Source organism: Macaca nemestrina, chromosome X (assembly GCF_043159975.1).
Source record: "Macaca nemestrina isolate mMacNem1 chromosome X, mMacNem.hap1, whole genome shotgun sequence".
Classification (NCBI taxonomy): domain Eukaryota; kingdom Metazoa; phylum Chordata; class Mammalia; order Primates; family Cercopithecidae; genus Macaca; species Macaca nemestrina.
This window is the reverse complement of record NC_092145.1, coordinates 122,766,865-122,792,486: the sequence shown is the minus strand read 5'-3', so window position 1 is coordinate 122,792,486 and position 25,622 is coordinate 122,766,865. Positions and strand designations below refer to the sequence as shown.

Here is a 25,622-nt window from a genome sequence, read left to right as displayed (position 1 = left end):
AGTTAATCATAGTTGTTACTATCCTATTCGTTGATAGAAAATTAAAAAAAATTATTACTTTCCACTAAATATTAAGTACAACTAAGTGAGGGGAAGAAAGTTTTACAAAACTAAAAGATGTTAGCTAATTCTTATCATTTTCTCCACATTTATCCTTGCAGCTTTTTTGTTCATATATTTATTCCTGTTAACTTCTCTAGCTGAAAGAGAACTTTATCATCTGAATGTAGTTCCCCATCACCTTAGGTACAAAATATTAGTGAAAAGCTGGTGTAAATGTAAGATTGTATTTTCATGTCATGCCATATTTCTAAATTTATTTTTTGCTAGCATTCCATTTTTCCTATTTAAATGATGCTGTATAGAATATGAGCTAATCTGCCAATGACTATGATATTGCTCGCTGATAAATATCAGTTTTTGTTGATAGCTTTAAAGCATATTGCACGCTTGTCATCTAGCACACTAGTAAACAACTATTACTTCTTTTTGGAAAGGATACACTGACAAATTCCTAAGTTAACGGCTTTAGCCCAACATTTTTAGTCAGTTAAAGAACAATAGCAATGGCAAAAACATTGACAATACAGTTCATGGTCCGGTTCTCCCATCTTACGGTACAGGTTCCTGAAACACACAAAAAAAGGATTTTGAAATACCAGCAAAACATAAAAATTATCAGAGTATATATATATATACATATACATTTTTCTCATGTTTTAATATCTTATTTCCTTCAACCTGTTAAGTTTTCACATTTCACATCGGTCTGAAGGTATACTTGTTACTAGGTACAAAGCAATACTGTTGATAGTCTTTTCAGAATTTAATTAGAATTAAATAAGTATTTGATTAAAAAGTGCAGTTGGACTTTGCTAAAAGTTGGATTTTGTGTAAATCAGCTTAAGATCTCTTACCATCAGATGTGGTATCCCAAAAGCAGGAGCTGGCTGTGTGAAAGCCATATGCGCTCTTCTGGACCACTGCACAGGTCACTGCAAATAAAGTCACAGAATGAGGACACTTACAGACAAAGGGAAAGAGAACCAAGGTCAAAGTGTGTGAGTTCAGAGCTCTACAAGCCTTAAAAAATAAAAATAAAAATAAAAAATCACAGAAAACAAAGCATTCAGCAAATAGATTGAAAAAAAATAAAAAATAAAAGCCTCTCATCGTTATCTAGCATCATGATTTTGACCCCACTGGATTCAGTTGGTTTTCTGACCATTGCCATTACCACTGGTGATTGTATTGCTGGAAAAATATCAGTCAAATTCTGTGCTTTGTACCATGGGCAGAATTCAGACACAGAAATGCAGGAAATACTTTGGGAGGCCGAGACGGGCAGATCATGAGGTCAGGAGATCGAGACCATCCTGGCTAACACGGTGAAACCCCGTCTCTACTAAAAAAATACAAAAAACTAGCCGGGCGAGGTGGTGGGCGCCTGTAGTCCCAGCTACTCGGGAGGCTGAGGCAGGAGAATTGCGTAAACCCGGGAGGCGGAGCTTGCAGTGAGCTGAGATCCGGCCACTGCACTCCAGCCTGGGCGACAGAGTGAGACTCTGTCTCAAAAAAAAAAAAAAAAAAAAAAGAAAGAAATGCAGGAAATGTTCCACTTTATAAACAGCTGCTGTGTGGAATCACAGATAAAGAGGCATGGGACTACTGAAAGAAACACAGTTGAGCTAAGAGGGGGGTCTCAGTGGAAAGAAAGAACTGATGGAAATGCAAAGGGTGATGCTACCAAAGACAAGTAGCTCGAACTGCCTTTGAGTAGTGAAAGATCTTCATCTTTTAAGTATTATTATAGATTATCTTTGAATGAGTAAATCAGAAGTCCTTTATACCCTGTTAGTATCCAACTTAAAGGTCTGTTGTTCATATACCTTCTCAAAATTCAGAGAAAATCACAATGACAAAGGCAAGTGAACCAGTGAGGAAGGATACTGATACTTACCAATATATTTATAAGCTTTTCCCAACTTAACCAAATGTGTTAAGGATTGTTCCACTATGCTTGCGGTCCACTGGTTGATGTTGTTGTGATTATAATCTTCACCACCTAAAACCCCATCTACACACTAAAAGGGCACAGAGGACAGTTAATTTAGTCAGTAAAACTGTTCAAAAAGAACAAGTTTTACACAAATTGCAGTAAAAAATTTATTGAAAACATAAAATATACTTATAGCTCAATAAGGCATCTTAGAAAATATACACTTGGTAAATATTGATTACGCACTGTCTCTAATTGCTTAAGAGTTTTGAAAGAGTTTCCACATACATTATCTCACTCTATGAGATACTATGGGCCATATAAAGATAAATATGTCATGGTTTCTGTGTAAATAACTTAATCTAGCAGAGAAGCTAATAAAAAACTCTAATATCTATAACACAAGGAAGACTAATGATAAATTATGTAATAAAATTGTGGTGGAGAAATTAAAAGGTGATATCAACTGGTTAACAAGTAGCTTTGAAATAGCTGGGATTTGAACTAGGGCTCACGTGCTAGAAACAGGATTGGACTAATTTAAAAACATAATTCTTATGCATAATAATTATATTCTTATTCATACTATGTAATTGTTTAGCTATGAAACAACTAGCACACCCGCCACTGAAAGTAAATAAAGATGTTCTAGAAAGATCAAGTCAAATATCATAATTTCCCATAGTGCTTAATTTCATCCACTTCTGATGCCTGATTAAAAGCACTGGCTCTAGTATCACAATCCTAGGTTTTAAGGCCTGCTTTGACACCTATCTGCTGTGTGACCTTTAGCAAGTGACTTAACCCCTTCAAATCCCTATTTTCCTAATCCTTATAGAAAGGATAACAGCATCATCTTACCAGGTTGCTGTTAGGATGAAATGAGACAATGAATACCAAGTGCTCAGTGACTAGCACAGAGTTAGCATATAAATAATGTTAACTACTATTATCATATTGCTGCTGTTATATTTTACATTTGAGTGATGAAAATTGGATAATAAAGCACTCATTTAATTCATTTTTAGAATCTAACACACACATGCACCTTCATTTACTATAATTAGACTCATTTAATTCATTTTTTGAATCTAGCTTAATAATACACACATACACACACAGGCAGCTTCATTTACTATGATTAGACCACAGTAAATATTTATAAAGGCACTAATACAAAATCTTAAGTTGGATAGTATAAAATCTTCACTAATGATAAAATATAAAAAGAGAAATTAAATATTTTAGCAGGGTTGACAAAAGTAATGTGGCTTAAATTTTTCTCCTAGAAAGCTCAATAACATGAGAAAGTAGGAAGGGTAGTGGCTTAAGGATGAGGGGAATAGAATTTTAATTCTGGCTTTACCATTCCTAAGCTGGTGACCTTTGGACAAACCTATTCCTCTCTTGAGATCACCTTTCCTTAAGGATAAAGTAAGAGCAGTCATTTTTCTTTCAGGTTATTTAGTAGGACCACTCCAAATTTTGCTCTAAACAGCAGAAAACACCATGGGGTGTGGGTGCCACTGTAAATAGCCCTGCTAATTACTATTAATTAACATTTAGCCTAATTAATTACATTAACACGGAGGCCCATGAGACAATGAGGTCCTTAAACAGCTCTGTATTCTCAGCGCTAAACTTAGCACTTAGCAGGTATTCAACAAATGTTGTTGAAGCAATATTGATTTTGATATACTCGCTGGGTATCTTAAATACACTTTAGACTAAGTTCTAAGTTAATTTCATTTGTAGCTCATTTTTTCTTTGACGATTTTATTGGGAAGCAATTTCTATTACTAACAATAAAGAAAATGTATGCATATTACTGATAAATGGGTGTCTCTGAGTTCAGAAGGAAAAACATATCAGCATAGGGGCTCAGAGCAAGAAATTAAAGGAAAGAAAATAAGATTAATAAGACAATAAGATCAGTAAGGAAATCAGAAATAACTGCTGAAATTATGTAATCATCTAGGAAGTGCTGAACTGTTTTAAAATGTTGCTCATTCTCAGGCATTTCCAATGCCTCAATGGAAATGTTTCAATGGCAAAAGAGGGTTGGTTCATGGGAAGAGGAAAGATAGACATTTAGCTGCAAGTAACCTGTAGCAAAGCTGAGTTTCTTTGTAGTCTCATATTTCATATAAAAATTCAAGAGAAGCTTGCTTTTGACTACATCAGAGTTTGTTTTTATTTTAAAATGTTTTCAGTTAAATTACTTATATTACTTAATTCCCTCTCACAAATATTCAAGAAAAACTGATGTTCCAAAATGCATCCAGTGACTTCTAGCACCACCTAGCCACTGCCGAGTATGCATTTCCCAGTTGAAAAAGCATGACTCTTTTAATTTGACATAATATTAAAGTAACAGACATATGGTTTGAAAAATCCAGTGGAACAGAAAAGCTTAGAACGAAAAGAGTCTCCTTCCCACCCTTTCCTTTCCCATCCCCAGTCCCATTCCCCAGAGGAAACTCATCAGTGTACAACTGTTTTTATTTCTTCTAAGGGTTACTTACGTATCTCCAAATAATGTTTATGTCACTATTTCCTGATTCATGAATTATAGGCCACATCCATATAACTCCTACTATGATAGATGAGAATCTGGTTCCCTCAGACCACCTGCCCCCTTCTCTCAATATAGTGAAATCACAATTTTTTAACTTAGGTCTATTTACATGGTTAGAAACATGTTTCTTTTCCACTCTAGATGTTTTCTTCCACACAGAGGATTGTTCTTTAACATTCCTGGCCTCCTGTCCTGTCAGTTATTCCTCCCCATGGAGGTGGAACGAGTTATCTGGTTGGTGGGTGATAACCATTGTTCTAACATCTCATTTGGGAGAGCCAGTCTCCCAAATGTGTTGAACTTGGGCTTTCGTTTCTCCTTCCCTCTCTACCCAAACAAATGAAAGGCACCAGCCTGAACAAGTGTTTCTCTCTGCTGACTCAAACTTTCTCTTGGATGACTCTTCCCAGGGCTGAACTGAATGGGAGTTAGCAAAACAAGCGACAATCACCAAACTAGTTTTTATCAGTAATAAAGGTAGTATTTTGTTCTCTTCCTATTGGCTCCTTTTTCTTTTCATTTGGTTCAGAACTTAAGGAAGAAGGCACTATTTAAATGGAATCCCAAATAACGCAGCATTCTTTCTTCTATGTTCCATCAACCAAGGACAGTCTTTCCTGACTTTCCACTTTGAAAACTAAGATCACTCCCTTCTCATTACCTCCACTCCCTCTTCCACCTCCCAGTTTCCCTCATTTGTGCTTTTACATTGTAAAGGTATTAAAAACCTTTGCTTTCTACTTTTAATAATTAAATACTCCCAGGCTACATAGATAGAATGCATAATTCTGAAGTATTAAAATATGGCAGGATTTTCAGGTGCCTGTCTAGTGCTCTCAGACCTTGAGTTAATTCTCGCTGTGTAAGGCCAGACCTGGGTGTTAAAAAAATACCTTTCCCATAATGTAGTCTGTATGTGATACCTCTAAAATAATGAAAGTTCCCCTGCAGAATTAACTCCCAAAGACAATTTCTTTTCTATTTGCCTAAAAGGAGTTTCAAATATTTTTCTTAAAATTTTGATTTACTACCATATCAATGTTTAAAAGATGTTAAGTGATCATTTCTCCAATTATATTGGGCAAAAAAGTGTACATGCCCAAAGGCAGATATTTCTAGGGCTTTTGTTATCTATTTTACATAATATACATATATATTATACATATACTTTACATTATAAAAGTTGACATGTGTGCACATATATATACACATACATACACTTTTATAGCATTAACATTTAAAATAATGTTTGCCTTCTGGAATAAAAGTTATTTTATCCAAAAGACAGGGCATCAATTTTAAACCAGTTTTCTAGACTAAGAAAATCCTTAAGCATCTCTTTCAGAATAAGCCCCAAGATGCTGATAGCACACAACAAAACACAGAAGGACCCCTATAAAGAATTAGTGGATAAATATTTAAAATCTTGTTCTTGGCCTGGTGTGGTGGTTCACGCCTGTAATCTCAGCACTTTGGGAGGCCAAGGCAGGTGAATCACCTGAGGTCAGGAATTCGAACCCAGCCTGACCAATATGGTGAAACCCCATCTCTGCTAAAAATACAAAAACTGGCCGGGTGTGGTGGTGGACGCCTGTAGTCCCAGCTACTTGGGAGGCTGAGACAGGAGAATTGCTTGAACCCGGGAGGTGGAGGTTGCAGTGAGCCGAGATCGTGCCACTGTTCTCCAGCATGGGCGATAGAGCAAGACTCTGTCTCAAAAAACAATAAAATAAAATAAAATAAAATAAAATAAAGCAAAATCTTGTTATTTTAACAGTAAGGTTTCTAAGTTTGTACTGAAACTCAAAATATAGCTTTTAAAAGTCTCCACCAATGCAGCAAGCTTCAAGAGAAGAAAAATGTATGACTCACCTCTTTGACAATATTGTGGGCTTCCTCAGCATTGAAGCCAACCTAAAGGGGAAACAAAAGGTAAAGCTGCTTTCAACACAGGCTTGCAGATATGACGCTACACAGAATATCCTAGGCTGGCCTAGACAGGTGTTAGTGACAGGAGACCACAGTGATAAAGGGCATCGGGTCTACAGAAGGGGCCAATCTTGCCCCTAAACACTTAAAAATACTGAATGCTTTCCCTACCTACCTCCCTGGAGATTGACTCATGAGGTCTGGGGAGAGCCTGCAAGTCTATATATATATTTTTAAAGTGCTTTATACTGGTGATTCTAATGAACATCCTAGATTAAGAATCATTGTATTGTAACACGTAGGAAATAAGCAAGAGGTGGCTATGAAGATGTTATGTGTTATAAGAATATAGATATGGTTTCAGCTAAGTGAGAGAATAAAGTGGTTCATAAGAAGAGAATGCTTAATAGACTATTTTCAATTTTGTTTTTAACTTATGCTAGGCAAAAATTTATAGGCGAAAATTCCTTTCCCAAATTAAAGACTATGAAAATACTTGATAACTCAAGATTAATATCACTTTAGTACTATACAGTGGTCTGACAACTTAAGTCTTTTCTTTGGAGTCCCCATCAATAACAGGAAGATGACAACTGACATTATGGGGTTCTGGTGAGGGTGGGGAAAGCCTGAGTCAGTAAGCAAGGGCTCGTAATCCATAAAGCACCTCCTTCCAGCCCACCCAGGCAAGCATCACCGGGAGCAGGAGTGGCAGTGCCACCAGGACCCCGAGACCCCGAGCCATGGGGGCTGCAGCACCTGCACTGAGGAAGCCAAGGGACGGAGGAAGCAGCGGGAAGACCCGTTTTCCAGGCCCGCCCGGTAGGAGGGCGGCGCCCGTCACCCCATGCCCACTCCTCGCACCCAAGTCAGGCCTCGTCCTCCCAACCCTGCCCGGACCCCACCGTCTGATCCGCGCGCTCCTGGCCACCCCTGCCACCCCGAATCTCAGGACTTCGGGGTGGGGAGAACGGGTAGGGCGGGGCGGATCCCTGGCCCTGCGGAGAGGACCCGGGCTCGGAGGACGCCGCACCCCAACTCTTGGGGCCGCCCTCGCTGGGAGACCACTCGGCAAGAGCCCCGCGCAGAGGAAGGCAGGAGTGGGGGGCGCTTCCAGGTAGCCAAGGGGCGGTACCTCGTCGCAGTGGCGATGGTACTCCTCCATGGTAGCGCCGGCTCTCCCTGGGGGCGGAGCGACGCGCCGGTGGAGCACCGCGGCCGCGCACTGGCCTCCGGGGAGGCCCCACCCCCGTTTATGGCCTAGGGCCTTTCCCTACGCATTCCCCGCCTTTGTGTCGCAGTGGCGTCACCTGGCAGCGCTGGGCGGGCTCCGGGCAACGCCAGGCGTCACTTCAGGCCACGCACTTCTTCCTTGCTTCCTCTGCCCTTTCTGGAAACAAGGGATGAATGTTAAAGAACTGGGAATGGCGCCAGTGTGGATCAGATGGGGTGACCTGTGGCAGTTAGTCTAGACTCCACACTATTGGTTGAGTGCCCACTGCTGTGGTTACTTGCATGTATTTGTTCATTCACCATCATCTGGCACATAAATGTAGTTAATTTCGTGGTAAATCAGTCACTTTGATTTGTCCACTTACTAGCTATGTTACTTGGAAAAATTCACCTCCCACAGCCTCAGTTTTCTCATATGGAAACTTACCATCATACCTATTTCACTACTGGTTGTAAGGATCAGATGAGATGCTGTATACACGGCTCCTAAAGTAGATGCTTCTCAGCAAGAGCACAATGGCTACATTTTAAAATAAATGTAGTAATTTTAAATTAGTAATTTTAAAATAAGTTACTAATTTCCAGAGGATCCTAGACACTTCCTCAAAACCTCACAATAAGTCAGAAGAGTTAATTCTTCCATCACTGCTTTTATCGAGATGAACCTGAGGTATAGAGAATTTAATTTGCCCAAGGTCATACATCCAGTAGGGTGTAGAAAAGGGACTTGAGCTCAAGTAGTCTGATAGCAGAGCCCAAGCTCTTAACCACGGTATTACTTTCCTATTGCTACTGTAACAAATTACCAGAAATGTGGTGCCTTAAGGCAGCACAGACCTGTTCTCTTACAGTTCTGTTACCAGTGGAGGGTGTCCAGGTTCTTGGCGCTTTGGACAAAGAATCGGACAAAACGCACAAACAAAGCAAGGAAAGAATGAAGCAACAAAAGCAGAGATGTATTGAAAACGAAAGTACACTCTACAGGGTGGGAGTGGGCAGAGAAGCTGCTCAAGGGCCGGGATCCAGAATCTTCTGTGGTTCAAATACCCCCTAGAGGTTTCCCATTGGCCACTTGGTGTGCACCCCATGTAAATGAAGTAGTAGCCCACAATCAGAGGCTGAAGTGAAGTTACAAAGGCCACACTCTTATGCAAACATCTGATTGGTTGCAAGAAAGCAACCATCAGAGGCTAAAATGAAATTACAAAGTTGCACTTCTATTCAAAGACTTGGCCCATAATCAGTTTGATTGGTTGCAGACAGCAACCAATCAGAGGCTGAAGTTACAAAGTTACACTCCTATGCAAGTGTCTGATTGGTTGCAAAAAACAATTTGCAAATGTCTAATTGGTTGCAAAAAGCAACCAATCAGAGGTAGTTTAAATTTCCCATCGGCCCCGCAGTAAAGGTGGGGGTTTGCAAAGGGAATAGCCTCTGGTCCTTTTGTTACTTAGGCATGGAAGTTTAGGGTTTTCCTTTTATTTTTATTTTTATTTTTTTGGGACAGAGTTTCTCTCTTGTTGCCCAGGTTGGAGTGCAATGACGTAATCTCGGCTCACCCACCGCAACCTCCGCCTCCTGGTTTCAAGCAATTCTCCTGCCTCAGCCTTCTGAGTAGCTGAGATTACAGGCATGCACCACCACGCCCAGCTAATTTTGTATTTTTAGTAGAGACGGGGTTTCTCCATGTTGGTCAGGTTGGTCTCGAACTCCCGACTTCATCAACCTCAGGTGATCTGCCTGCCTCAGCCTCCTAAAGTTCTGAGATTACAGGCATGAGTCACTGCGCCCGGCCAGGGTTTTCCTTTCAATTTAGTTCTAGGAAGTCAGCCTGAAACAGTTTTAAGATCCCTGCCTCCTGACCCTATTCTGCTGCCTCAGTTCTGGAGGTCAGAAGTCTAAAATGGGTCCATAGAGCTGCATGCCTTCTGGAGGCTCCAGGACAGACTCTGTTTCTTTGCCTTTTCCAGCTTCTAGAGACTGCCTGCATTCCTTGGCTCATGACCCCTTCCTCCAAATTCAAAGCCAGCAGTATCTTTTCTCCTGTCTTGCCTCTGCTTCAAAGGAGATGTGAGGCATCTCTACAAAGGAGAGATGTATAACTCTTGCCCTCCTGTTTCCCTCTCAAGACCCTTAATTTAATCACATATGCCATGTGTCTTTTGCACTCTGTATCATATTCACAGATGCTCAGAATTCAGATGTGGACAACTTTGAGGGGGAGCATTATTCAGTCAACCACAACACTTCTATTTTGCTCCCCAGAATGAAAGTTGGAAACCATTAGTCTTCTAGTCCAACTCCCTTATTTTACAAATAAAACTGAAGGTGAAAAGGTAAAGTAACTTCTATAGGACACATGGGTGTTACCTGGACTCCCGGGCTTCTGAATCTCAGGCTCTTATTTGATGAACTTAGAACCAAACAGGGCTGTTTACTTGACAATATGGTGTTTGTTATTGGTTCTCCTAAGTTGTGGATCATGCAGGGTTACTGCAGAAAAGTGACTGTAATCATAGAGGAAGCGCATCCTCTTTACTCGGGAGGCTGAGGCAGGAGAATGGCATAAACCCGGGAGGCGGAGCTTGCAGTGAGCTGAGATCCGGCCACTGCACTCCAGCCTGGGCGACAGAGCGAGACTCCGTCTCAAAAAAAAAAAAAAAAAAAAAAAAGAAAAGAAAAAGAATTTCTTTTTACCAAAGTTTTCATCCTATGAGCAACTCCAGCAGTCTATTCATGAGAAGGATTCGTAGTGTCTTTGTGAACATCATCAGTTTTATTTCCCTAAAGAACTGTTTCTATGCCTGGGTGGGTTAAATCCTTAAGTTATCTAATCTTAATACTGCAAGGGCTGCACCAGCACATCTCAAGTTTGTGTTATGTGATCATTCATGATGCATATAAAGTGAGATGAAGAAGTGTTGTTCCAGTTATCATTCCTGTGTAATAAATTACCCCAGAATTTAGCAGTTTATTTACTGTATTATGCTCATGGATTCTTTTGATCAGAAATTTGAACAAGGCACAGCAGAAATAATTTGCCTCTGCTCTGCGATGTCTGGGGCCTCAGGTGGGGAGACTCAAAGACTGGAGGAAATTCAATAGTGGGGACCAGAATCATCTGAAGACTTGTTCATTCACATGTCTGATATCTGGGCTTGGATGAATCAAATATTAGCACTGCCAACTGGAGCAACAACACATGGCCCCAATGAGTGGATTGGCTTCTTACCATCATGGCAGTCTTAGGGTGGCCAGATATCTTACATGGCAACTCAAAGCTCCAAGCATGAGTGTTCCATCGAGCATGGCAGAAGATATGTCACCTTTTATCACCTAGTGTCACAAGTTACACAGTGGCCCTTCTACCATACTCTAATCATTGAAACATTCACTCAGATTCAAGGGGAGGGGACACAGAATCCACTTCTCAATGGGAGAAGTGTCAAATAATTTGGGGGTCATGCTTTAAAACTACAAGTGGGTTTATTAACTAACATCCTGTGGTTGCAAGTAACAGAAAACCCAAATAGGATGAGCTGAAATAATGACATTTATTTTCTTATATAACCAGACTGATATGGTTTGGATCTGTGTCCGTGAGTGAGTTATTATGAGATCTGGCTGCTTAAAAGTGTGTAGCACCTCCCCCCTCTCTCTCTTCTTCCTGCTCCAGCCATGTTATATGTGCCTGCTTCCCCTTCACCTTCCACCATGATTGTAAGTTTCCTGAGGCCTCCCCAGAAGCAGGAGTCACTCTGCTTCCTGTGCAGCTTGCAAAACCACAAGCCAATTAAACTTCTTTTCTTTATATATTATCCAGTCTCAAGTATTTCTCATTGCTGTAAAGCAATGAGAGAACAGACTAATACATACACAGAGGCAGAGATATTCCAGGTTCATTTAGTTGCTCAACAAATTTTGGGGGCTTCTGTGCTTTTCATCTTTCCATGCCGATATCCTCAGCATATCAGCAACATTTAGCCTTATGGTCATACATGGCTGCATTAGTTCTGGTATCGCTAGGAACAAAGATACCACGTTCAGTGAATAAGATGAGTGTTTTCTGGGGTTGATCGGATTTTCTAAGGAAAGCAAATCTTTATTTCAAGTCCTCAGGAATTTTCTCCACAGGTTCCATTGGCCAAGATTGGGCCACGTGACTCCCCACTAGGCAAAACATATGGGACAACAAATGTTGGTTTTTTCATTCTGTATGGTGAAAAGTGAGTTCTGCCAGCAAGAAAAAAAAAAATGGATGTAAAATAAATGTTGGTAGGTCAGTCCTTTCCAAACTTTTCCATGCTATGGCCCACATAGAGGATAATATTTATATGGCACATTGAGGTAAACTGGAGGGGCTTTGTGGGCATCTGTATGGGGCTTGGTGAAAAAATATTTTCTTTACATTATGTAATTATATAAAAAAATAAAATAGGGTGTTAAAAATGAATTTGTAAAAGCTTCCAAATAAAGTCTCTTTCAATGCTTTAGTGAGACCCTCAATCTTGCTTTCACCCATATAATATTTTATATCTGGCTCTATGCATTGAATAGCCATAAACAATTCCTGTGAATGAATTTTTAATAATGATTTTTCCATAAATCTGAATAAATGATATTGTTGGGAAAGATTCCCCATGGAAGTATCTGATAAAAAACATTTGGACCCACTTTACAAACCATTTAATTATATTTAAAGGCTTCTGTAATGGTAGACTATGTAATTAGGACCATCTCTTTCACTGATAATTACAAAGGTTGGACAAAATGTAACAGACATTTGCTCAAGGGAATTGGATTTTTAACAAGATGGGGAAGAATTATGGATGTAAGACATAGAATAATGAAACCCAGAAAGATAAGCATGGCATTTGGGATGAGCATGGCATTTATCTCAAGGTGAGAAGATGCTAAGCCTTTTGTTTATGGGCCAAGGGGTAAAATAATCAGACTGCATGGCCTGCCAAGGAAGATGATTCTGGTAAACAGTCTCGCTTTGGGTTGAAACCCCATGGATTAAACCCTGGGAGTAAAACACTCAAACTTGATCTTGCAGACTGAATCTCAGTTTTAAATTACCCAAACCCCTGAAATTGAATTAAGGTGATCTGGAATTGCTAATGCCTCTAGCCAACTTCTAGAAGCAAATGCAAATTCTCTCTGAAGGAAGAAAACATTATCTTAGGTCTCAAATCAGACATATGATTTTTTGCATACATCAAGTGGACAATAAAACATAACTAGACACATAACGAGACAAGACAACATTATCTTAAATCAATAGACAATGAAAACAGCCCAACCAGGGATGAAGATGATGGAGTTATCAGAAACACACTTTAAAATAACTATGCTTACTATATTAAAAGAAATAAAAGACAAGGTTGAGAATTTCATCCAAGAACTTGAAATTATAAAAAGTATACAAATGGAATTTCTAGAAGTGGAAAGTACAATAACCAATTTTTAAAAAAGAACAAAGAATCGGTTCTATAGTGGTTCCGACAAAGCTGAAGATTTAGTGAAGCTTAAAAAATTGGACAGAATAGACCGGGTGCAGTGGCTCATGCCTGTAATCCCAGCACTTTGGGAGGCTGAGGTGCGCAGATCACGAAGTTAAGAGATCGAGACCATCCTGGCTAACACGGTGAAACCCCGTCTCTACTAAAAATACAAAAAAAAAAAAAAAAAAAAATCAGCCAGGCATAGTGGCAGGCGACTGTAGTCCCAGCTACTCAGGAGGCTGAGGCAGGAGAATGGCATGAACCCAGGAGGCGGAGCTTGCAGTGAGCTGAGATCAGGCCACTGCACTCCAACCTGGGTGACACAGCGAGACTCTGTCTCAGAAAAAAAAAAAAAAAATTGGACTGAATAAAATAGCCAAAGTGAAGCACAGAGACATAAATTAATCTAAAATACAGAAGAAAGCATACAGAGAAAGTTTCACATACATAATGAGATTTCCAGAAGGAGATGAGACAGAATGGACAGAAACAATATTTGATGAAATATTAGCTGAAGGTCTTCCAAAACTGATGAAAGAACATAGTAGTCAGAGTCTCTGTAGGAAGCAGATTAAACTCCCAAAATAATAATTCAGGGAGGATTTATTTACAACGCTGTGTGCTGGGATGGTGGATATAGCAGATCTATAAGGAATAGTTTCAGGAACCCAGTATAGCCTATCACTTTTCTCCATCAATATCCATCCACTTGCCCAGCTACAGAGGCAGGGACTATAGAAACTATTCTGTTACCTCATCCCCTCTCCCTTTTACTTCCACTGATCATTGCTAGTGTTTTTGATTGCAGGTGGTTGTGTGACCAACTTAAATGCTATAATAGATGATGGACCTCTTCTATATGTCAAGCAGCACATTTTATGCTCTATATCTACTATATTTCCAGGGACTCTGTGATTACAGTTCCAATTAATGTCAACTATGTCATGGATCAATGTGATGTGGTATAGCTCTAAGATATGAGGGACTGCCTTAAGTCTGACGTGGAGGTCTTCTAGTTTAAAAAAATATATATATACACATATATATATGTGTGTATATATATATATTTTAGATCTAGTCCTGAATCCAGACTTTCTAGTGTTAAATTCATGTTCTTCATTTCATATTTACAACTCTTATATTTTCCCTATCTGTGCTTTCTAAAGCTATAATAAAACACCAGGTGACTCCACAATCTTTATAAGAAACTTTGTTGCTATAGAGATTAAGTGCTACAGCCACTTGACCTCCAGTGCCTTGCCCTCTACCAGCATTACATCCTCTGGTGATCAAGTGAGTAATCATTATGCCACATCATGGTCATGAATTACATATGCCCTATTTCTTCCCAGTAAGAAGATTATCCATGTGCTCCATTAAGTATATGAACAACCAATTCTCAGAATTTCATTTTGAGTATGTGTGTATATAAAGAGATTTATTTTAAGATATTTAAGAGTCCCTTATATTTTCCTTTTTTTGAACTGTTTCTTCCTATCCCTTTCCCATTTTCGAACTGCGCTCTTAATCTTTTATCTTGTTGATTTTTGAGAACTTTTTATAAATAACAAATTATCCTTGTGTTTGTGATAAGTTGCACATTCTTTCTCCCAGTTTTTCCTCTTTTTATTTTGCTTAAGATAATTTTTGCCATACACACTTTTAAAATATTAATATCATTAATTTTATCAAAAAATACTTCTTCTAAGTAATTGGCTGACACAATTGTAGAAGCTTGGCAAGTCCAAAATCTCATGAGGTAGACCAAACAGGCTGGAGGCTCAGGAAAGGGTTACAGTTAGACTCCAGAAGCAGCCTGATACAGAACCAGGAAGTACCAATGTTACAGATAAAGCCTGAAGACTATCTGCTGGAGAATCCCCTTTTGCTCCGGGGAGGTCAGCCTTCCGTTCTAGTCAGGCCTTCAACTGATTAGATAAGGCTCACCCACATTATAGAAGGCAATCTGCTTTACTGAAAGTCTAGTGATTTAAATGTAAAGTCAACCAAAACATCCTCACAGAAACATCCACAATAATGTTTGACCAAATATCTGGGCATTGTGGCTCAGCCAAGTTGACACATAAAATTAGCCATCACAGGCTACTTCTGGTACCAGTTACTGTATCAATCAAGTTGTCAAGAAGAAGCAGATGGCACACTAAAGTTGGCATAAATTGAAGAGTGCTCATTTACAAAGATGTGGGCAGGTGAACTAACGGCAAGTGCATGGGGCTAACAACAGTGAAGCTGTCACTACTCCTAAGCTGTGAAGTTTGAGGGGAAAGAGGATTAAACAGTCATGTTGACAAGTCCACTTTAAGAGGAAAAATGATCTTTTGTCAAGGGATATAACAATCCCAAGGTGGTCTCCACAAAGGGAACCCAGGGAATAATTATCCTGACCCTTTCTCCTTCCCTCTGATCCCTTATTGCTGTTTCTCATTAGCTGAACCCAACTGTAAACTAGAGGACATGGGAACGACTGTAATCCATATAGGTCAGTTTCCCAAAGCATGAAGGAGTGTGAACTGTGTATGTGGAGAGATAGAGAATATTTAGCACAGATCTTAAGCCACAGGTCCAAGAATCCCTATGATCCCCAAGCAAAATGAATAAAAAACTGTATTTTGGCACCTCACAATAAAATGGCTGAAAACCAAAGGAAAGAGAAAAATTGTAAAGTATCACTGCCTCACCCCAAAAAGACAAATTACCTTCAAAAGTGAAATAAGAATATTCAAATCTGACTTCTCATAGAAACAGTGGAAACTCAAAGACAATGTATTTTTAAATTGATACCCTGTAATTTTACATATTTATGGGGTGCACAGTGACATTTTGATAAATGCATAAAGTATGTCATGATCAAATCAGGATATTTAGGATGTCCATCACCTTGCACATTTACTGTAATCCCAGCTACTTGGGAGGCTGAGGCAGGAGAATCGCTTGAACCTGGGAGGCGGAGGTTGCAGTGAGCCAAGATTGTGCCATTGCACTCCAGCCTGGGCAACAACAGCGAAACTCTGTCTCGAAAAAAAAAAAAAGAAAGAAAGAAAGAAAAAAGAAAAGAAATACCTGAGGCTGAGGCTGGGTAATTTATAAACAAAAGAGGTTTTAATTGGCTCGTAGTTTCAGAGGCTGTACAAGCATGATGCCGGCATCTGCTTGGTTTCTGGGGAAGCCTCAGGAAGCTTTTACTCATGGTGGAAGGTAAAGCAGGAGCAGGCACATCACATGGCCAGAGTAGAGAAAAATGGGAGAGAGGTGGCACACACTTTTAAACAAACAGATCTCATGTGAATTCACACACTATCCTGAGGACAGCACCAAGCCATGAGAGATCTGCCTCCATGATGCAAACATTTTCCACCAGGCCCCATATACAACATTGGGGATTACATTGCAACATGAGATTTAGAGTGGACAACATCCAAACTATATCATTTTACCCTTGGCCCCTCAAATCTCATGTTTTTCTCACATTGCAAAATACAGTTATCCCCTGCCAGTAGTCCCCCAAAAGTCTCAACTCCTTTCAGCCTCACTCAAAAAAGTCCCAAGTTCAAAGTCTCATCTGAGATAAGGCAAGTATCTTCCATCTATGAGCTGTAAAATCAAAAACTAGTTGTTTACTTCCAAGATACAATGGAAATACAGGCATAGGGTAAACACTCCTGTTCCAAAAGGGAGAAATCAGCCAAAAGAAAGATGAGCCCCATTCAAGTCTGAAACAAAGCAGAACACTCATTAAATCTTAAAACTCCAGAATAATCTCCTTTGACTCCATGTCCCACAATCCAGAGCACGCTGATGCAAGGGGTGGGTTCCCAAGAACTTGGGCAGCTCTGCCCCCGTGGATTTTCCATGCTGAAGTTGCAAACTGTTAGCGGGTCTTCCATTCTAGGGTCTGGAGGATGGTGGTCCCCTTTCCACAGCTCCACAAGCCAGTTCCCCAGTGGGGACTCTGTGTGGGGTCTCCAACCCCACATTTCCCCTCCTCACTTTCCTAGTACAGGTTCTCTGTAGGGTCTCTGCCCATGCAGCAGGCTTCTGCCTGGATTCCTAGGCTTTTCCATACATCCTCTGAAAGCTGGGTGCAGGCTGCCAAACCTCCTTAACTCTTGCACTCTGCATGCCTGCAGGCTTAGCACCATATGGCAACTGCCTAGGTTATGGCTTGCACCCTCTGGAGCTTGTGGTCCAAGTTGTACTTAAAACTCTTTGAGCCAAAGCAGGAGTTTGGGCAGCTGGGATGTGGGGAGCAGTGTCCTGAAGCTGTGTAGGGTAATGAGGCTGCGGGCCTGGCCCAGGAACCATTTTTTCCTCCTGGGTCTCTGAACCTGTTATGGGAGAGGCTGCCTCAAAGATCTCTGAAATGCCTTTTTTTTCCCCATTGTCTTGACTATTAGCACCTGGTTTTTTTGTCATGCAAATATCTCTAGAAAGTGATTGCTCCATTGCTGGCTTGGATTCTTCTCCTGAATCTTTAGGGCTTTCTAGATAGAAGATCATGTCATCTTCAAATAGGAACAATTTGACTTCTTCTTTTCCAATTTGGATGCCTTTTGTTCCTTTATCTTGCCTAATTGCTCTGGCTAGGACTTTCAGTAATAGAGTGGTGAAAGTGGGCATCCTAGACAATGTATTTTGACACCTTCAAAACACTGAAAGAAAATACTATGAATTTCGAATGTCTATACAGCAAAAAATCCTTCAAAAATAAAGATGAAATAACAAAAATTTAGGCCAATAAAAATGAAATTAGTCGCCAGCAGTACATTTCAAGAAATGCAAAAATTTATACTTTTGGCAAAATACAAACTAATTTTAGTAGAAATTTGGATGATGTAGGAAGAAATGAAGAGTAATTACAGGGCTACATTTAATGATTATGAACTCTATAAAACAATGATAATAATATCTGTGGAATTTAAATTATATGCCAAATTCAAATACAGAATAACAGTAGCATATAAATTGAGAGGAGGATAAATTGAGTTAAAGTGTTCAAATGTCCTTTTATTGTTCAAGAAATGGGTAAGGTATCAAGTAATATTATACTTTGATAAATCAAGGATGCATTTTTGTATAGAGTAAAATGCACTAAATGAAAAGTTTTTTTAATGTATAATTACCATGCTAACAGAGTAGAGAAATAGAATTTTAACAATACTCAGTTAACCCAAAAGAAGGCAAAGGAGAGAAAAAAAGAACATAGTAAAAGCGAGATAAATATGTAAAAATAATAAAATGATAGATTTAACTCTAAATATATCTTATTTATAATAAATATAAGTAGATCATACATTCCACTTAAATAACCAAGGACAGAACAAAACACACTCCACTTATATGCTGACTATAAAAGTCACATAAAAATATCAAGGATACAGAAAAATTTGAAGTAAAAGGATGCAAAATGCAACATTATTTAATGCTGACATATATGTTTTAATCTCAAATAAAGTAAGTTTTAAGCAAAAGACGTTACTAGAGGAAAAGAGACGTGTTTTATAATGGTAAGAATCAATTCAATGGGTGGACATAAGAGTCCAAAATGTTATGCACTTAAATATGCTAAATAAAAATGAATACAGTTAAAAGATGAAAAAGATAAATTCACAGTTGTATGGAAGATTTTAATGCTTCTCTCAATAGATGACAGAATAAGCTAGAAAAAAGTACATTAGAAAAGATAAAGGAAATTTGTTCAATATGATTAACACATTTTATAATTGATGTGTGTAGAACTCTGAATGCAACAACTGCAGAACACATATTCTTTTGAAGTACAAGAAGTACTTTAGGTGAAGTAGATTATCTTGCTTGAGGAATTTAATCATTACTTTTATGAACAATGATTGTAATATGGTGATAGATAATTTGTCTGTTTGTTTTGTAGCTGGCAGTCCTTCAATTTCAAACCATAGAAAAACACATACTCTCATAAGAAAACGTTCCGGGAATTGGAAAGTATTTTACTTCAAAACGATTCATCTTTGAGAACCAGAGTTTATTGATTGAGTCACAATGTACCACTTTGGGAGTGAAAAACTTTGTGGATTTGAATAAGATACTTAAAGTCAGTTATTAATGTTGTCACTAGTAGGCCATGATATAAGTATTCATAGAACTCTCTAATTTAAAATGCGAACTCTACTTCCCTACAGGCTCTTTTGTAGGTATCTTCTTCTATCATTCTTTTGTTTCTAGGATGTAAGCCACTGTAGTCAAGACTCTCACATAGTACTATTTCAAGGCCTTTGTAACATCTGGTCCCAGTATGACAAAATGACTTTTCTTCCATAGCACAAGCCATTATTACAAAAGAAAATTGCAAATTAATACTTTTTTTAATTACCAGAACTAATTACCAAAAATAGAACACTAATTTTTAAATTACCTTACTTAGGATGAACATAGATGTACAATGGGGCAGGGAATAGAAGATATAAATGGAGCAGGAAGTTACTGTGCTGAGATATCCTTTCTTTCATTTCCAAGGAATTGATCACTAATGTAGACGTGTGAGGAGAAATGTACTGACAATGAGGATTGCTATGCTGTAATACTAGTCTTTGGAGAATTGAAAGGAATAGGATTTTAACACTGGCTGCAAATCAGAAGCACAGGATGAGGTGTTAAAAAATTTATTTGCTAGACCCCACCCCCCTGAGATTCTGATTTAATTGTTCTGGAATCAAAACTGGCATCAGTAGTTTTTCAGAAGCTTCCCCAGTTGGGTGATTATAACATGAAGTCAGTCAGGGTTGAGAAACCTTGGTGCAAAATCTTTTTTTCCCCTTCAGATATTACAACAAGGTAAATTCACTTTTGCTGGACAGGCTGAAACATAGTTCTGCTGGACATTAGAACAATACATTTGCTACTTCTTGGGAATGTTTTTGTGTGCTATGGGTTTGTCATTTATTCATTCATTCATTCAACAAAGGTTTACTTAGCACCCTCTATTGCCAAACGTTGTATTAGAGAAGCAGTCCTTAACCAGAGCAGATTTTTACTCTCACCCCCACTTCCACCCCAGAGAGATTTGGCAATGCCTGGAGACATTTTTGATTGTCGTAAGTAGGGTGAGACCTACTGGCTTATAGTAGTTAGAGGCCACGGATGCTGCCAAACTTCTTACAACGCACATGACCATCCCCCACAGTAAGTTATTTGCCATAAAATGTCAATAATGCTGAGGTTAAGAAATTCTGTATTAGAAGATGGGAATGAACAAGAAAGATTGCCCATCTCTATGGAGTTTATGATCTATTTGGAAAGGCAGACAATACACAAGCACTATATATATATATCATATATATATCTCTCACATATATTTATCATATGTAGATATATATATATGATATGTATATAATCTGTATTATATGACAGAGCAGGAACATCGCCATCTTGGGTAAGCCCCTCATTCTAAAGTTCACTTAATACAAAACTGCCTAAATCCAAAGGGCATCAGCCTAATGGCTAAGGTCAGCATGACCATAAACCACGAATAACATCTCCAACCAGAAACATTCCAAACTCCTCCCCGACCATAGACACATGCTAGCCCTGAGATCATCTCCCTTTGGCTGGGAAGATGCCAGCCTCAAGATAATCCCCCTTCAGCCAGAAAGATGTCTGTCCAAAGGTAAACTCCCTTCCTCCTAAAGACATTCCAACTCTGCCATAAAACCTCTCCCTCACACTGAAACATTCCAAGCTAGTGATAAGCCCCCTCACCCTAAAACAAATATATTCTCAGTCTGTAAGACAAAGTGCTCCTGACCAAAAAAATTGGTCAGAAGCCCCTTTCAGGTTTTATCTAAAGTAAACGTGTCTTTAACTGTCAAGCTGTGTTTCATGTTTCTTTCCTCTTTAACTCTTACATTATATGTGTGTGTGTGTGTATATATATATACACACACATGACATGAGGTAGCTGTAAGTGTTATAAAGAAGACATAAGAAAAGTAAGGAAATAGAGAGTGACTAGGGTGAGGCTACTATAGATAAGATGAAGAGGGAAGAGTTCTCTGAGAAAATGACATTTAGACAATCACTCAAATAATGTAAAGAAGTTAGATAAGAATATGAAAGTTACATTAGAAGTTATATTTGAAGTTTGACGTTAGATGAGAGAGGACACTGGATTTTCTCAGAGTGCGAGGAAAGAAATAAATTAGAAAAATATGGCAAAATCTCAGGCAACTCAATTGGGTTTTGTGGTCATAATTTTAAAATGACACCAATCATAGATGTTGCAGCCTCTGGCCATGTTCAGCTCTTGGAAGCATATGCAGAAGAGTAGGGTTAACCCGGATTGGGGCTTTTCCAAGTGATTTTGATAGAGGAAGAGAGAATCATGGCCTTTGAAGGCATTTTCAGGGGAGTGATTGGTCTGATAGATTGTGGATTCTAAGCTTGGTAAGTAATGATGGACAGCAAAAAAGTGATAGGATCATTGAACGCTAGGTCCAAATGGTGTCAGATAATTACTGTGGTGAAAGTTCTAGAAAAAGTGAGATGGAAGGAAAGAGAGTTGGGGTCAGAAAGTTGGATGATTAAATATGAAGTGTGTGTGTATATATATATATATATATATATATATATTTTTTTTTTTTTTTTTTTTTTTTTTTTTTGAGACAAGATCTCTCTCTATCATCCAGGCTGGAGTGCAGTGGTGTGATCTTGGCTCACTGCAACCTCTGCCTCCCAGGTTCAAGTGATCCTCCTGCCTCATCCTCCCAAGTAGCTGGGACTACAGGTGTGCACCACCACGCCTGGCTAATTTTTGTATTTTTAGTAGAGATGGGATTTTGCCATGCTGGCCAGGCTGGTCTTGAACTCGTGACCTCAAGTGATCTGCCCACTTCGCCCTCCCAAAGTGCTGAGATTTCAGGTATGAGCCACTGCATCTGGATGAACATAAAATATTTTTGAAGCCAACATCTAAGCAGGAGTGAGGATTCCTCTTTTTCTTGGTGCCTCTTTTACATCCTACTGTGGGCATTGTAGCCAGGAGAGTGGTACAAGAAGCTTTGTATTATCAGCTAGGGGACAACATTTATATCAGGTTCTGTGATTTTGACTTGATATTTTTCCCTGGCTTTTTCATACATGTGAGTAGGAATGAATAGGGACAACTGAGTACAAATCCTAGAGTACAGTGCCATGACAAACATACTGGGCGGGGGAAATAAGCAGGCACCAAGGAAAAACAGGAAATAAGACTTTTCCATATAGGTTGATCCCTTTTCTCCAGACGTTCATAGATTCTATATGAGACATCTTATATCCCTTCCTTTTTTTTTTCCTCCTGCCCTTGTCTCTGCCGTACAATTTTATTATGCTTTAGTATTTGTTCATGTAAAGATGAAACTACATTTATGTTTCAGGCATGCTCTGCCTGCATAATCACAATAAAAATGTTTTTGGCTAAGGTTTGGAAAACTTAGTTTTTTTGTGTTTTGGTCCCTCTTGTGCCTACCATTTCTAGTGAAGGTTGTGATTTTTTAACCATTTATTTAACTAAAACTTCTACTAGTGTTGTGGCTAATTTATGCCCCACCTCATCCTCATATTACAAACTTTAAACAAATATCAAACTGAGAATATTTCCTTCCCTCACAGAGAAAAAAATCTGTTTTTTATTTAGTGTCTGTCTTTTAGTGGAAAGAATGATGGCTTTTTGATACAGGGTACATAAACTGACCCTGTTGTTTATTATAATGCTTTATTGCACTGAAGGGGAATATAAACTGGATAAGAAAAACGCTTGTGCTGCATGAATTGGTTCGGTACTGTTTCAGGGAAAGAACACATGCAAGGAGATTCATTTAGTTATACTCAGCTCTTAATCTTTGTAATTCTTCTAAACCATGTCTCACAAAAGATGTTTCTTGGTGTTTTTGAAGAGCTGGAGTAATGTATTTACAAGCATAAAATGGCTTCATTAGGTATAGTCATTTTGCTCATCAAAAATCTGCAGCTTTATCACAGGGAATCATTCATTGTCAAAGTGCATACGCTAATGACCTTCTTCATAGTCAAAGCACATTTTAAATATTTATTCATAAGCCAGATGAGGACTTTTAAAGTAGTTAATTTTAAAACAAAGTGACCTTTGTACAGGGAGGAAAAAAACACTGAATATGAACAAAATGAGCATTTGTATCATGGTTTTACACATAACAAAGCATTTGCCAAGCATCAGCACCAATCATGTATACTTATTAAACCCATGATGCAGCCCTGGTTTTCAAATGCATAATCAAATGTAAACATATATAGATTGGCCTCAGTTGACATTAAGGAACTGTGGATAATTTTCTCCTTATAACAATCATAATTATATTCCATTCTCCTTAGTTAAAGACATGGATGATGTCGATGTTGAACAAGGTGCTGAAGTAACATGATTATACACATTTCTCATTCCTAGTGGGGCTGTTTCATGGTATAAAAATTAGAAATAGGCACTGATTGAAACATTCAAGTCTCAGTTTTCTCCTTCTAAACAGAGACAAAGACTTGGAGAACAACAAAAACTGTTTACAAAGGGTTTTCTGTCCACATGGTCTTATCTCCATTTTACTCTGAGTTAATGTTTGATAGAATGGGTGTATTTGGAGTCAAGAGATTGCCAGTCATTATAGTGAGGACATCAGGTCAGTGTGGTGGAATCGTGTTTAAATTTGTATGAGGCCCTCACTGAGGGCTTTTAACTAGGATAATCTCTCCTGGAGTCATTTTGGTATTTGGTTTTTGGCTATTTCTTTTAGGAAGTGTCACATAGTGAAGAAAACTGTAATTTTTCTCTGATTCTTTGTTGGTTAAAAAATTAACCCAGCTAAACTCTTGAATTGATCCAATTCATTGACTTTTCTCCACCTAAATCTAGGCTGGTTGAAAATGTCTCTCAATGAACAGACTAGGGCTCTGTAACTCTGTGGTCTGCATCCACAATGGGGTTCTCAGAGCAGGAGGGGAAACCTCTGATGATTCTCTGATCTATTCAGCTTTGGTTCCCCACCACAGCCATTTCAAACATTTTCCCACTCTCCAACTCTCTGACTCCAGAACATTCCTGTCACTATCAACATATTGTTTCCCACTTTAGCAAGAAACTGGATCCATCATTTGAGGGCTCCTTTAACTTCTTGCCATTGAATGAAAGAACACACTTGCATGCCTAGCTATTATTTGCTTCCCTTATAACAGAGTGGTAATTCTTCCACAGGTTCTTTGACAGTTCGTTCCTTCTATCTTATTCATAGACCATGGAACAACATTTTTCTTCTTTCTCCTTTGTTTTTAATCCCACTCCTTCCAGTGTTTACTGTAACTGCCAAACTGCTTATCTTGTATCTCTTACTCAAATGTAAACCCCATAAGAAGCAGGGAACTGGTCTATCCTGCTCCCCATTGTATTTCTAGTGCAAAGATCTATGCATGATTCAATAAATGTTTTTGTTTTTAAGTTAATGAATGAGAGCTAAGAGGGGTGTGTGGTGAGGCAATGTGGTGTTGTAGAACACAGAGTGTTTTAAAGTTCAACTGCAGTGGGGTGTGATTTGTCCCGTGTGTAATCTCAGCACTTTGGGAGGCTGAGGCAGGTGGATCACTTGAGGCCAGGAGTTAGAGACCAGCCTGGCCAACATGGCAAAACTCAGTCTCTACTAAAAATACAAAAATTACATGGGTGTGGTGGCACACACCTGTAATCCCAGATACTCAGGAGGCTGAGGCATGAGAATTGCTTGAACCCGGGAGGTGGAGATCGCAGTGAGCCAAGATCATGCCACTGCACTCCAACCTGGGCAACACAGCAAGACTCTTAAAAAAAAACCATGTTAAAAAATTTAAAAAATAAAGTTCAATTGCTATAATTTTGGTTTTATTGAGGTCCCTTATGATGGTCTATACTGATAGGTAGTCTTTGATCAACAAATCAGTGGCACTATTAGAAGATTTTTCTGTAGTTGCTTGTTTATTTCTAACTCAACACAGAGTCTATGTCCTCATCCAGTTGTCCAGTTTATGGCATTCATACCATGCCCTGTTACGCAGTGACTGCTAATGTGTAAATTTCACAGTAAATTACTTATCAGAAAGGTAGGCATTAACACTCAGCTTGATGAGGGTAAGCTGCATAAGAAAATGTTTCGATAGAATTATGCTTATTCTATCAAATTTAATGGAGCATTGCATAATATATGTTAAATACCAATGACATGGTTGAACATAATGTGCTTTCCCCACTGTATTAGTCCGTTCTCACGCTGCTACAAAGAACTGCCTGAGACTGGGTAACTTATAAAGAAAAGAGGCTTAATTGATTCACAGTTCAACATAGCTGGGGAGG

The 25,622-nt window shown here is 38.9% G+C and overlaps 1 protein-coding gene across 1 annotated transcript; it reads right to left on the bottom strand.

Moving 5' to 3' along the window:
* Positions 1-515: 515 nt before the first annotated feature.
* LOC105463246 (dynein light chain Tctex-type 3) lies at positions 516-7,792 on the bottom strand. Its single transcript, XM_011710261.2, has 5 exons — positions 7,642-7,792; positions 6,450-6,491; positions 1,961-2,084; positions 918-995; positions 516-627 (listed from the first exon to the last, which is right to left on the bottom strand). Exons 1-5 carry the CDS (start codon positions 7,669-7,671, stop codon positions 551-553), a joined length of 351 nt encoding a protein of 116 aa, XP_011708563.1. The 5' UTR covers positions 7,672-7,792; the 3' UTR covers positions 516-550.
* Between the last annotated feature and the right edge of the window lie 17,830 nt (positions 7,793-25,622).